The sequence below is a fragment of the Pongo pygmaeus genome, chromosome 4 (genome assembly GCF_028885625.2).
Source record: "Pongo pygmaeus isolate AG05252 chromosome 4, NHGRI_mPonPyg2-v2.0_pri, whole genome shotgun sequence".
Lineage (NCBI taxonomy): Eukaryota > Metazoa > Chordata > Mammalia > Primates > Hominidae > Pongo > Pongo pygmaeus.
The window spans coordinates 184,825,021-184,837,345 of NC_072377.2; the positions used below are offsets into that span (position 1 = coordinate 184,825,021).

At 54.4% G+C, this 12,325-nt stretch overlaps 1 protein-coding gene across 1 annotated transcript in view; it reads right to left on the reverse strand.

Annotated features, from left to right (window-relative positions):
- Positions 1 to 2,236: 2,236 nt before the first annotated feature.
- Positions 2,237 to 12,325, reverse strand: part of RASGEF1C (RasGEF domain family member 1C) — a 107,421-nt gene continuing 97,332 nt past the window's right edge. The window contains exons 11-14 of the mRNA XM_054489157.2: positions 10,303 to 10,398; positions 8,251 to 8,374; positions 3,446 to 3,518; positions 2,237 to 2,956 (exon numbers count right to left, since the gene is read on the reverse strand). Coding sequence (XP_054345132.1) covers positions 2,932 to 2,956; positions 3,446 to 3,518; positions 8,251 to 8,374; positions 10,303 to 10,398 — 318 coding nt within the window. The 3' untranslated portion in view covers positions 2,237 to 2,931. The remainder of the gene's footprint in view (positions 2,957 to 3,445; positions 3,519 to 8,250; positions 8,375 to 10,302; positions 10,399 to 12,325) is intronic.

The window sequence follows — 12,325 nt, forward strand, 5'->3', positions numbered from 1 at the left end:
GCTGCTGTGGTCTAATGCCGGTGACCCCCCAAATTCCCATGTTGAAGCGGAATCCCCAGTGTGAGGGTATAACAGGTGGGGTCTTTTGGGGAGTGGGTAAGTCATGGGGGTGGTGCCCTTGTGAACGGGCTTAGGGCCCTCCTAAGAGGGGCTGGAGGCAGCTGCATCCCCCTTCCGTGTGAGGGCATGCAGGTGGCACCACCTGTGAGGGGCCAGACACTGAATCAGCCGGTGCCTTCATCTTGGACTTCCCAGCCCCCAGAACTGTGAGCAATGCATTCCCATTGTTTATAAATTACCAGCCTCTGGTATTCTGTTACAGCAGCCAGAACCAAGATACCATTTCCCAAGGAAACTGCTTGGGGTGGGGTGGAAACACCCCAGCACCCAGTGATGCAGTGATGGGGGGCAGGGATTTCAGAGAACCCAGGGGTCCCCCATGTGAGAATGAATCAATTTGGAACCCCAGCCAGGCCCAGGGCCTCTGAGGCAAGCCCCAGTCAGGGAAAAATCTTCCGGTCTGCAGGCTCCACCCCACCCCGACTCCCTCCCTGGAGAAGAATCCCAGGCGGTGAAGGAGAGCCCATGACCAGGCCCCGCCTCGTGCCTGCAGTTCGACTGAGTGGTGTTAGGGGTTCGCATCACCTGGTGCCACGCGGAGCTCACAGGCATTAGTCCTGGGCACCACCTGTGCTGCTGACACCTGCCCCACAGGCACAGGCCCTGCCCTGTGGAGCCCCTGGGGGCCGTCCCATCTGGCTGGCCATGACACTGGAGCCAAGACTACAAGAGGACAAAGACGCCTCTGCAGGGAAGGGCCTTGAGCCAAGGAGCAGATGGCGTGGCCGTGAGCAAGACCTCCTGGGCTCCGAGGCTGCACCTGGAGAAGCCACACAGTGTCTGGGTGGGTCCTCTGAGGGAGCTCATGCCCTCTGGCCGCACCAGGGCCTGGCACACAGCAGCTGCTCAGAGGGGTGCAGAGCCAGGTTGAAGGCCCCCTGGAGGATCCTGAGGCACAAATGTGCTCAGCCTGAGCCCCCAGCCCTGCCTTCTCCACGGGGCTGGCTGTGGGCTGCCTCCTTCCCTCCTGCCCCCAGAGCCTCCCCTGCTGGGGTGAGCCTCAGGGCACCCAGCTTCACCTAGCCATCCTCCTGACACCCATCCTGTGCTGGGCCGCTGGGGGGCTGCTGCCAGGAATGGCTTCTGGGAGATGGGCCCTGCACCTGAGGCTGCAGCTCTGACTGGATCAACAAGGCAGGGAACAGCATGTCAGGCAGTGGGAACAGCATACTGGTGCGGCCAGGAGGCAGGGACAGTCCCCGCTGACCTCTGGAGGGGGCTTTTCTCATGTTGCCCAAGGGGTGCCAGGGACTGAGGGTGTCAGGTAGGGATGAGGGTGAGAAGGTGGCTCTAACCAGCTCCTGGAACCCCCCAAACTCCCGGGATTTGGCCCCCAGGGCTCTGCCCAGGCCCTGCGGGAGCCCTGCCCCCACCTCTCCACACTGCTTGCCCTCCCTGGGGTCTCAGATGGAAGAGGTGGGCTGGGTTGGTGCAGGGCAGATTCTGCTTGGCCCCGTGCCTCTGCCAGACCCTTCTGGGGCCTTGCTGTGGTCCTGGCTCACCAGGCAGAATCCCTGAGTTGGCTGAGGTACCGGCTGCTGGTGGCCCTGTCTCTGCCCGTTCCCCAGATAGGACCCAAGTCCAGGACAGCCAAGTCTGATACTGAGTAGGGCTCCACTGCTGAGGGGCCTGACATGGCCTAGAGCTGGCCAGGGTAGGTCAGTGCACCCCAGCGCTCCCTCCCCAACCCATCCACCACCCAGCAGGCCCTGACCAGGAAAGGGGGTGCAAATTGCACTCCCTGACTTCCTGGCTAGATGACCTTGTCACGTGTCAGGTGGGGTCTCGGCTGCTCCCCGGCCCACTGCTTGCTGGCTCAGTTTGTGAGGGGCTGGAAACAGACAGGGTGGGGCTGTGGGAGGGGCCTGCTGGTGGGCCAAGGGGGTTTTGTTGGCTTCCTCATGCCCTGCTCTAGACAAGGGGCACCAGGCAAGGCTGTGGGTATCCCAAAGGTTAACTGAGCATCCACCACGCACCAGGCTCTGTGAGCACGACACGGGGTCTCTGGATGGGAAACGGTTACCCGGTCCCATGCCTGAACTGTGGCTACATCAGTCCCCGGGCTGAGTTGAAAACCTGCCATGGGGTGGACATGCAGTGGACATGGATAGGCAGAGTTTACGGGTGTGTTTATAGCGACTAGAGTTTACAAGGGGGCTGGGTGGCGGGACTGCCGTGTACACACTGTAACTCCATGTGTCCAGTTTGTCCTGCTGACGCGTTCCACAGCTGTTACCAGGAAGCTATCTCCTGGGGCCAGCAGCATCCAGGAAGGGGGTACCTGGGGCTGCAGAGACAAGCTCGTCGGCAGGGCAGGGTGAGGGACCATGGGCGGAATGGCAGTGGCTGCCAGTGGGCTTGGGGCTGGCGCAGGCATCTCATGTTGCACCGTGATGCCTGCTGTAGCTCTAGAAGTTCCCAAGCCACCTGGTGACACACTGTGGGTGGTGGCCAAAGTGGCACATTTCACCAAGCAAGCAAGGTCTCGAGCTTGCAGCGGCCCCACCCTCTGGGGCAGTGTTGTGTCCTTGCCGAGGATGGACAGACTGACCAGGCCCCACGGTCCTAAAGGCAGGATGTCCCCAAGGCATGTGCTGCCCGCACGTCTGGAGGCCCTGGGTCCTGCCAGGGCCAAAGTCCCACAAAAGGTCTCCTGTGCCCGTATGGCCACTGTGGGGGGCAGCAGGCCACGGGGTCGGCATTTGCAAAGTAGTGAGGCGCTCCCCCACCTCTGCCCGCTGGGCCACTGAGGCAGGGCTGTGGACGGCTTCTGCGGGCTCCATCTCTTCCTCGTCCCTCAGCTCAGCGCTTTCATGTCTTCCCCAAAATAGAAGATCTGCAGATTGAAGCATGTCGGGAGCGGTGAGAGCCTGGAGCTCCCCACCCCAGTTAGACTGCTCTCCAGCAGAGCCACTTTCTCAGTGCGCTGAGAAGAGCCGGCCTCCTGCCCCAGAGGGGTGCTCTGCAAATCCCTGCGGCTCAGCCCTCGAAGTCCATTGCTATGGATCATTTCCGGCTGCCACTTGGACGTGTTAACACGCCGAGCAAGAAGGAGGTGGGGTGTGTGTCCCACTGTCTGGCATACAAATATAGACTGGGAGTCCCTGTCCCTGGGACATGCATCTTGACTGCCCACAGAGGCAGCCACCAGCCATGGGGGAGTCACAGGCTCAGCCTCCTCTCCTCATCCCTATGACTGTGGCTTGATCCCCACTGTGGGCTGCTCAGGCTCCCAGGAGGCTGGAGACCTGGGTATCTCGGAAGCCCCTCGGCCCTGTCCTGGTCCCAAGCAGCCCCTGGGCCCCACCTCGGCGGGAAGACTCACCTTAGAGCTTTCCATCTCTCTTTTTCTGTTTGGTTCTCTGGGCTCTCACTTTCATAAGAAGCCAAATAAAGACCTAGACAGAAAATGAAGTGAAATGTCACAATTATGGTTGATGATAATAACCTGTTCTACACGTGGTATATCTGTGTGGGTCTCTTTCTGGGTTCTCCATTCTGTCCCATTGATCCATGTGTCCATCCCTCCTCTAATACTGTGCTGTCTTAACGACCGTAGCTCTATAATATTTGCGTGAGGGCTTTTGCTTTTGTGTGAAACTCACTTCAAATGATGTATAAATACATGAGTCTTTATTTCTCTAGAATAACTAACTGCCCAAGAATGCAATGGCTGGGTCATATCATAATGGCATATTTGGAATAAGAAACTCTTTATCTAGCCCTATATTCTGAGGGTTATCTCTTGCTTTTCCCTGCTAAAAGTTGTATAGGTTTACATTTTACATTTTAGTCTGTGATCCATGCTGAGCTAATTATTTGTATAAGGTGTGAGGCTTGGGCTGGGGTTCATGTTTTGGTCTGTGGATGTCCGGATGCCCCGGCACTGTTTGTTGGAGGGCTAGCTTTCCTCCATTGTTTTTTTTTTGTGTGTGTGTGTCAAAAATCACCTGGTATATTTGTGTGGGTCTCTTTCTGGGTTCTCTATTCTGTCCCATTGATCCATGCGTCCATCCCTCCCCTAATACTGTGCTGTCTTAACAACTGTAGTTCTATCGTATCAGCCTTAACATCAAGCAGACTCATTCCTCCCACGAATCCTTTTCAAGATTGTTCTAGCAATTCTAGTTCCTTTGACTTCCCATACAAATTTTAGGAGAATCTCATCTCTATCTTACAAAGAGTCTTGCTGGGATTTGGGTAGGAATTGCATTAAACCTCTACTTAAATTCTAGGAGGAGAATTAATACCTTTGCTATGCAGTCTTTGCGTTCGTGAACATCCTATGTCTCCACTTACCTACATCTTCCTTGATTTCTTTCATCAGCCTAAACTTTTTTTTTTCTTTGAGACAGAGTCTTGCTCTGTCACCCAGGCTGGAGTGCAGTGGCACAATCTCAGCTCACTGCAACCTTTGCCTTCCAGGTTAAAGCAATTCTTGTGCCTCAGCCACCCGAGTAGCTGGGATTATAGGCATGTGCCACCACAGCTGGCTAAATTTTGTATTTGTAGTAGAGATGAGGTTTTGCCATGTTGGTCAGGCTGGTCTCGAATTCCTGGCCTCAACCAATCCACCTGCCTCAGCCTCCCAAAGTGCTGAGAGTACAGGTGTGAGCCACTGTGCTTGGCCTCAAGATTTGTTTCTTTTTCTTCAGTTTTCAGAAGTTTGACTACAATGGGTCTTGGTAGGGGTTTCTTTAGTTTTTCCTTTTGGGGATCATTCAGCTTCTTGAATCTGTAGGTTTATGTTTTTTTTCCAACTCTGGGAACTTTCTAGCCATTATTTCTTTGAGTACTTTTTCAGTCCTGCCCTCTTTTTCCTCTCCTCCACAGACTGTGATGACATGAGTGTGGGATCTTTGGTTATAATCCCACAGGTCTCTGAAAATATGTTTCAGTCTATTTTCTTTCTTTCTTTCTTTTTTTTTTTTTTGAGACAGAGTCTCACTCCGTGGCCCAGGCTGGAGTGCAGTGGTGTGATCTTGGCTCACTGTAACCTCCACCTCCTGGGTTCAAGCGATTCTCCTCCCTCAGCCTCCTGAGTAGCTGGGACTACAGGTGCCCGACACCATGCCCGGCTAATTTTTTGTATTTTTAGTAGAGATGGGGTTTCACCGTGTTAGCCAGGATGGTCTCGATCTCCTGACCTCATGATCTGCCCACCTCGGCCTCCCAAAGTGCTGGGATTACAAGCATGAGCCACCGCGCCCGGCCATTTCAGTCTTTTTTCTCCCTGTTGTTCAGATTGTATAATTTCTATTGTTCTATCTTCCAGTTCATAGATTTTTTCCTCTGCCTTCTTTATTCTGCTGTTAAGCCCATTCACTCAGTTTTCCCTCTCAGTTATTGTATTTTTCAGTTCTAAAACTCCCATTGGCTCTTCCTTATTATATCTTCCATTTCTTTGCTGAGACTTTCTATATTTTCATTTGCTTCAAGGAGATTCAAGGCTGACTAATTGCCAGGTGGGCCCTGCCGGGGAAGCCTGGAGCTGAGGTCAGGGCCAGGTTTTTGTCAGGGGCTGTAAGTGACCCAGTTGGGGCTCAGTACATCCTAGGTCTCTTACTTTACTTTCCTCCACTTTTTTGGGGTTGTGGGAGGGACAGAAGGAAGGAGACAGTAAAAATGGAAGATGCCCCTCTCTAATGGGGCTCCAGGAGGGCCAATTTTGTCTGTGTTAACTGCCAGATTGTTGCCTGGCACACAGCAGTCTCTGAAGACATATGGTTGACTAAAGGAGTAAATAAAATGCCCCCCTCTTTTCTCCCTCTCCGCCCTGAGACTCCTCTATGCCTCTCTTCATGTGTCTTTGACTCATCTTAATGCCCAAGTTCCATGAAGAGGTCGCTGGCTAATGACAACAATCACCATAATAATTAGGGTAGTAGGTCTCGGAGCGGTGGCTCACGCCTGTAATCCCAGCACTTTGGGAGGCTGAGGTGGGCGGGTCATGAGGTCAGGAGATCGAGACCATCCTGGCTAACACGGTGAAACCCGGTCTCTACTAAAAATACAAAAAAATTTAGCCAGGCGTGGTGGCGGCACCTGTAGTCCCAGCTACTCGGGAGGCTGAGGCAGGAGAATGGCGTGAACCCGGAAGGCGGAGCTTGCAGTAAGCTGAGATTGAGCTACTGCACTCCAGCCTGGGAGACAGAGCGAGACTCTGTCTCAAAAATAATAATAATAATAATAATAATAATAATAATAATAATAATAATAATAATAATTAGGGTAGTAGGTTGAATAATGTCCCAGAGGTATCCAGGTTCTAATCCCAGGACCTTTGAATGTTACCTTCTATGGCAAAAAGGAACCTTATAGACATGATTAAATGAAGGCTCTGGAGATGTGGAGAATATCTTGGATTATATGTGGGGGCCCTAAATGCAATCACAGGCGTCCTTATAAGAGGATGGCAAAGGGAGATTTGACTATGGTGGAGAGAAGATGATGTGATGATGGAAGCAGAGATCGGAGTGACGCACTTTGAAGATGAAGGAAGGGGCCACAACCAAGGAATACAGGTGGCCGTTAGAAGTTGAAAAAGGCCAGGAGATAGATTCTCCTCTCAGGGCCTCCAGAAGAAACCAGCCCTGCTGACACCTTGATTTTAGCCCCGAGAAACTGATTTGAGCCCTCTGATCTCCAGGAGTGTATAAGGATAAATTTGTGTTGTTTTGAGCCACTAAGTTTGTGGTGATTCGTGACAGCACCGATAGGAAACTAACGCACTAGTGTGGATTGAGTGTAATTGTGTGGGCTTTGCCTGGGCAACTCCAGGCATTCCCACCGTGGCCCTGGGGAGCAGGTTCTCGCATCACCCCACTTTCCAGATACTGCAGGAGAGCCTTAGAGACGATGAGGCCTGCTCATTGCACAGCTCGCTGGGGTGGGAGCAGCTCAGACAGGTTTATTCATCAGCTGCTGAGCTTCTTAGTGGCATTGGGGGGAGGTGGCTACAGATACGGGTGAAACCCCCTCCAAAAAGTTCCCAGCTTCAAAATATAAACAATAAAATGGCAAAGTTGAAAGTATTCAAAAGCAAAATCATTAAAAGATCCTTCTCCCCTATTTTTTTTTGGCAGAAAGTAAAAGTGCCCGCTGAGCCTAAGTGTGGGTCCCTCTGTGACATGCTTGCTGTGATGAGGAACCAGGTCTTCTGCATCCTGAGCAGGCCCTCTCAGGGTGATGTGGCTGGCCACGGGGCCATTCCACCCTAGCTCAAGCCCACAGGGCCACTTGCTTCTCCACCACTTCTGCTTCCTGAAAGCGGGGCCCTGGGACCTGCCCCCTTAGCACCCTTGCAAGCAAGCTTACACCTGACAAATGATCACATGGAAATGCTTATTTAGTGGAGAGGACAGAAATGAATGGCACTCTGCAGCAAAGAGGCCTCACCTCGCGCCTGTGTCTGTTACACCCGCACACACATACACGCCTACACAGTCAGTGCTATGCTTGGCACTCCCCACGTAAGCTCTGGGAGGGTGATTCTTTTTTTTTTTTTGAAACGGAGTCTCGCTCTATCACCCAGGATGGAGTGCAGTGGCGCCATCTCGGCTTACTGTAACCTCTGCCTCCCGGGTTCAAGCGATTCTCCTGCCTCAGCCTCCCAAGTAGCTGGGATTACAGGCAGGCACCACCATGCCCGGCTAATTTTTGTATTTTTCGTAGAGACAGGTTTCACCATGTTGGTTAGGCTGGTCTCGAACTCTTGACCTTCTGATCTGCCTGCCTCTATCTCCCAAAGTGCTGGGATTATAGGCATGACTCACTGTGCCTGGCCGAGGGTGATTCTTATCATCACCCCCACTTTACTGAGGAAAGTGAGTCAGATAGGTAGATGGTTCTGATTTAGAATTCCAAAGGTGTCCAAACTGTGTCCGGGGAGGAGCCTGGCCCCAGGGGTCCTTGAGGTCCCAGCTTGGGCCTCCTCAGGCCCATCCTGTCCTCCTGGAGTGGCAATGGGCCAGCCAGGGGGATGGAGCCCTCCTTGTTCCCTCCCGGAGCCAGCCCAGGTGGGCAGGGTGCATCCCTAACCTACTCAGAGCAGGGGTCCTGAATGGTGACTGAGAGGCTACCCCAGGGTCCCGTGGCCCAGTAGGCAGGAGGGCTGCAGGGCTACCTTACCATCCTCACTGAAGATGGGGGCGGTGTACAGGTAGTGGGTGATGCTGGGGTCTTGCTCGAAGGGACACTCCACTTGTTTCCAGGTGATGAACTCCCCCACCTGCTTGGCCAGCTCCAGGAATTTCTGCCAGGGGTTACAGAGACACAGAATGGAGGCACTCCAGTGCCTGGAGGTCCCCATGAGGGGGAGGGGCTGGTCCTGGCAGAGACTCTCTCAACACCCAGTGACTTTCGGGCTCTGAGGAGGAGCAGGGGGCGATAAATGAGGGCGAGAGCAGTCCCGGCCTGCAGCCTGCGTGGAGCAAGAGTGGGCGTGGTTTTATGTCATTGTATTTACTTTGTTGTTATCCTCTATGTATGGCAAGTGATACATGTTTGTTGATTTACGTAATTATGCAAATATATTTAAATAGGTATATTTAAGTAAGACTTAAGTAATTCATTTAAGTGTGATTTTATTTAAGTAAAATGTAAACACATGTATTTAATTTTTTAAAAAAGGTGCCAACTTTAAATAAAGAGCAGTGCACAGTTGTGAATGGCAGGGACCCCCGCTCCACGACACCCCCGATCTGCCCTGGAAGCCAGGTCCAGTCCCTTCTGCTCACTCCCCAAAGCTGGGACCACACAAGCACCTTGCAGTCTCACCTGTCCCTGGCCTCAGCTCTGAGGATCAATTCAGGAAGGGCTAAGGCAGGGGTTCCCACACCTGGCTCTGGGCTGGTGTCACCTTTGGAGGAGGATCCTAGTTCCCTGGGCCCCTGCAGTGTCTTGCCTAAGTCCAATCTTGCCCACATCACCTCCAGCCTGGGCTAACCTAACAGGTGAGGCGGCCTGGGACCCTCTAACCAGGCCTGTGGGCAGCATGTGGCGGTCTGCTGGGGTGTCTGTGAGGAGGGCAGCTCCAGGCCCAAGGGTCTGGCCATGCGCCGTGGTTCCCAGCTGCAGGGGACACTCATAGCCCATGGAGGCCATGCTGCACCTCTACCCCCAGCCCCTCTCTGGGCTACAGTTGAAGACCCATCTTACACAGGGAGAGACTGAGGCTCAGACAGAGCAGTGACTGGTGACTGGCCCAGGACTTACGGCTCCTTGGAGTTGGAGGCTGGGTGGGGCCTCACACCCACTGTGTCACCCACTGCTAAGGCCAATGCTAGGGTGGGGCTGGCTCTCAGTGGGAGAAGAGCCCTCTCCTTCCTACAGACCATGGGTCCAGCTGCTGCATGGCATGCTCTGTCTGACTCAGGGTCTGCCTAGCTCACCAGCTACGCCGAGACACGTGTGCTGGGTGGACCCTTTTGGAGGTCAGGATATGGAGCGGGTCAGCCTGGCCTTTCTTCTCAGGAGCTCAGGGACTTGGGTACAGTGACCAAGGATGGATGGAGGGATCGAGGATGGACGGAGGGACCGAGGATGGACGAGGGACCGAGGATGGACGGAGGGACCGAGGATGGACGGAGGGATCGAGGATGGATGGAGGGATCGAGGATGGATGGAGGGATGCCCAGCCTGCTGTGCTTTGGGAGGCCTGACAGGTGGGCTATCTCTGTCTGGGAGGTCCGGGGAGGCTTCCTGGAGGAGGAGACACTTGAGCTGAGAGTGGTGAGTGTCTACAGAGGGAGCAGAATTCTTTCTTTTCTGTTCACTCTGGCCTTGGCCTGATAGCTTCCTCCTGCTGCTCAAGGCTCCGCCTTTGGGCTGGTCCTGAACCCCAGGGCACAGCCCCTGTCACAGTGCCTTGCCAGTTGTCACTGTGGGCCCACAGAGCTGCCTTTCTTGCCAGCCTGGTGCTCCTCAAGGGCTCAGATGGACCCTGCTTCACCTGTGCTGGCCGTGAGGTGCAGCCTGGATGGACATGACCCTGAGCCTCAGCATCTCCACTGCAGTGGATGTCAGGGTGGGAGGACCCTGATAACCTTGCCGAGGTCGGCTGTGAACTGCTCATTCTGCCCCAGGGTCCCCCATGAAGCTGGGTGTGCAAGGGCCAGTGGTCCTGCCCTGGGAACTTTTCCGGCCTGTCTACCTCAGTGGCGGTCCGCACGCAGGTCCTACCTCAAAGTTGACGTGTCCATTGGGAAGGCGGTTGGCGCAGCCCTCATTCAGGAAGTAGATGTCTTTGATGAGCAGGCTGAAGAAAGGAATGACAATCTGGAAGAAAGAGGGGGCAGGTCGGCCCCAGCCAGCCCTCCACACAGCAGGCTCCAGGACGGGGGGCAGCCTTGCCAGCAGATAGCTGCCCCAGGGACCTCAGACCCGACCCCAGGGTGCAGAGGGCAGGGGAGACTTCCTGGGCTAGCTGGGTCCTCGGGGCTTCACGGGTTACAAGGCGAATTCCTGTGCACCATGGAGGGCAATAAGGACCACAAAGAAAGGAGCAGGCGCGCATCACCCTGCAGAGCGCCGTGGTGCCGCCGCCTGTCCTGGGGCTGGGTAAGAGATGCACAGTCATGATGACCCTTGAATATTCCTTCCACTGCCTTCTGGGAGGGGCTGGTAGGTCCCCACTACCCCCATCACCATCCAAAGGTCCACAGGCTCGTGTGCACCGGCAGGTGCAGTCCCTGCTGAACACACTGTTAAAGACACATGGAACAGATGTGCATCAACTGTTCTGAAATTTGGTGGCCTCCTTTTTTTTTTTTTTTTTTTTTTTTGAGATGGAGTCTCGCTCTGTCGCCCAGGCTGGTGTGCAATGGCGTGATCTGGGCTCACTGCAAGCTCCGCCTCCCAGGTTCAAGTGATTCTCCTGCTTCAGCCTCCTGAGTAGCTGGCATTACAGGCACCTGCCGTCATGCCCGGCTAGTTTTTGTATTTTTAGTAGAGATGGGGTTTCACCATGTTGGCCAGGCTGGTCTCGAACTCCTGACCTTGTGATCTGCTCGCCTCAGCCTCCCCAGGTGGCCTCCTTTTTTTTAAAAAAAAAAAATTTAACAGTTTGTCCCCCTATGTCTTTCTTGATGCTAAAGATCTGATCCTGATGCACTTACTGTTAGACCAAAAGCATTCTTGCTCCACTGCCCGAAGGCAAAGAAAGGCTCATGGACCCAGCCTGTGAAGGGCTGCGGGCTGCGTGCAGGCCCCCACCAGACTCTTCACTCCTGACCTCATTGTAGTGGGAGACACAGTTGTAGGAGTAACCTACAAAATGAGGAGGCCTCATCTGGCAAATCTTTGCTAATCCCAACTCCCCACTGCCGGCTGGGTTTAGCCTCCATCTGTGCTCCCACAGAGCCCGCTACTTATGCCTTTATCAAGCCTGAGTGCCTCACTGCTGAGCTATACACACGATTACTTTCCATCTTTACATGGTCCTGTGAAGCAGGGCTCTTACAACCCCATTTATACATGAGGAAGCTGAGGCCCAGAGAGGTTAAATACCTTGCATAAGATCACACAACAGTGAGCAGCGGAAGCAGGGCTGAGTCCCAGGTGGCTCTGCCCTAGTGCCCTGTCCTGCCTCTTCCTCACTGTGCCGGGATCAGTGGTGGGGGGGATTGTGGGGGTGGTCTGTGTCTGTGCCCTCCCTCAGTGGTGCTGAGTCCCCAGTCCTAGTGCGGGTTCTGGACAGCTGAACTGTGTTGGAATAGGTAGATGCGCCAAGACAGGGAGGGGGTTTAAGGAGTGCGGGACTCTGCACGAAGAGGAGGCTCCTCTGGGACCTGGTCTGGGCCTCCTGGAGGCAGGGGCATTGAGCTGGTCCTCGAGAGGTGGCGCATCCCATACGCGAGCACTTCTCACCCCTTCCGCCACGGCCACGCCACTCAAGGCCACCCCCCATGTCTGACCTGGTCTCCCTGCCCTCACAGCAGCCAAACAGGCCTTTGTATCTGCAAAGCCATTGCCCTTGCTTCTGATGTGAGAAGTTTAATTAGAGCCCGGGTCAGCTTGGAGGTCACCCAGATAAGTGGGCCCTGTGACACAGACTGGGAGAGGGGCAGACAGGAGCTGCCCACAGACAGGAAAGAAGCGTAAAGTGCTATGACCACCGAGATCTCCCAGCCCATCAACTCAGCTGGGGCGCCAGGAAGCTGTGAGCACGGCTCTAAGTATCCCTTCCTCCTTCCTTCCCTCCCTC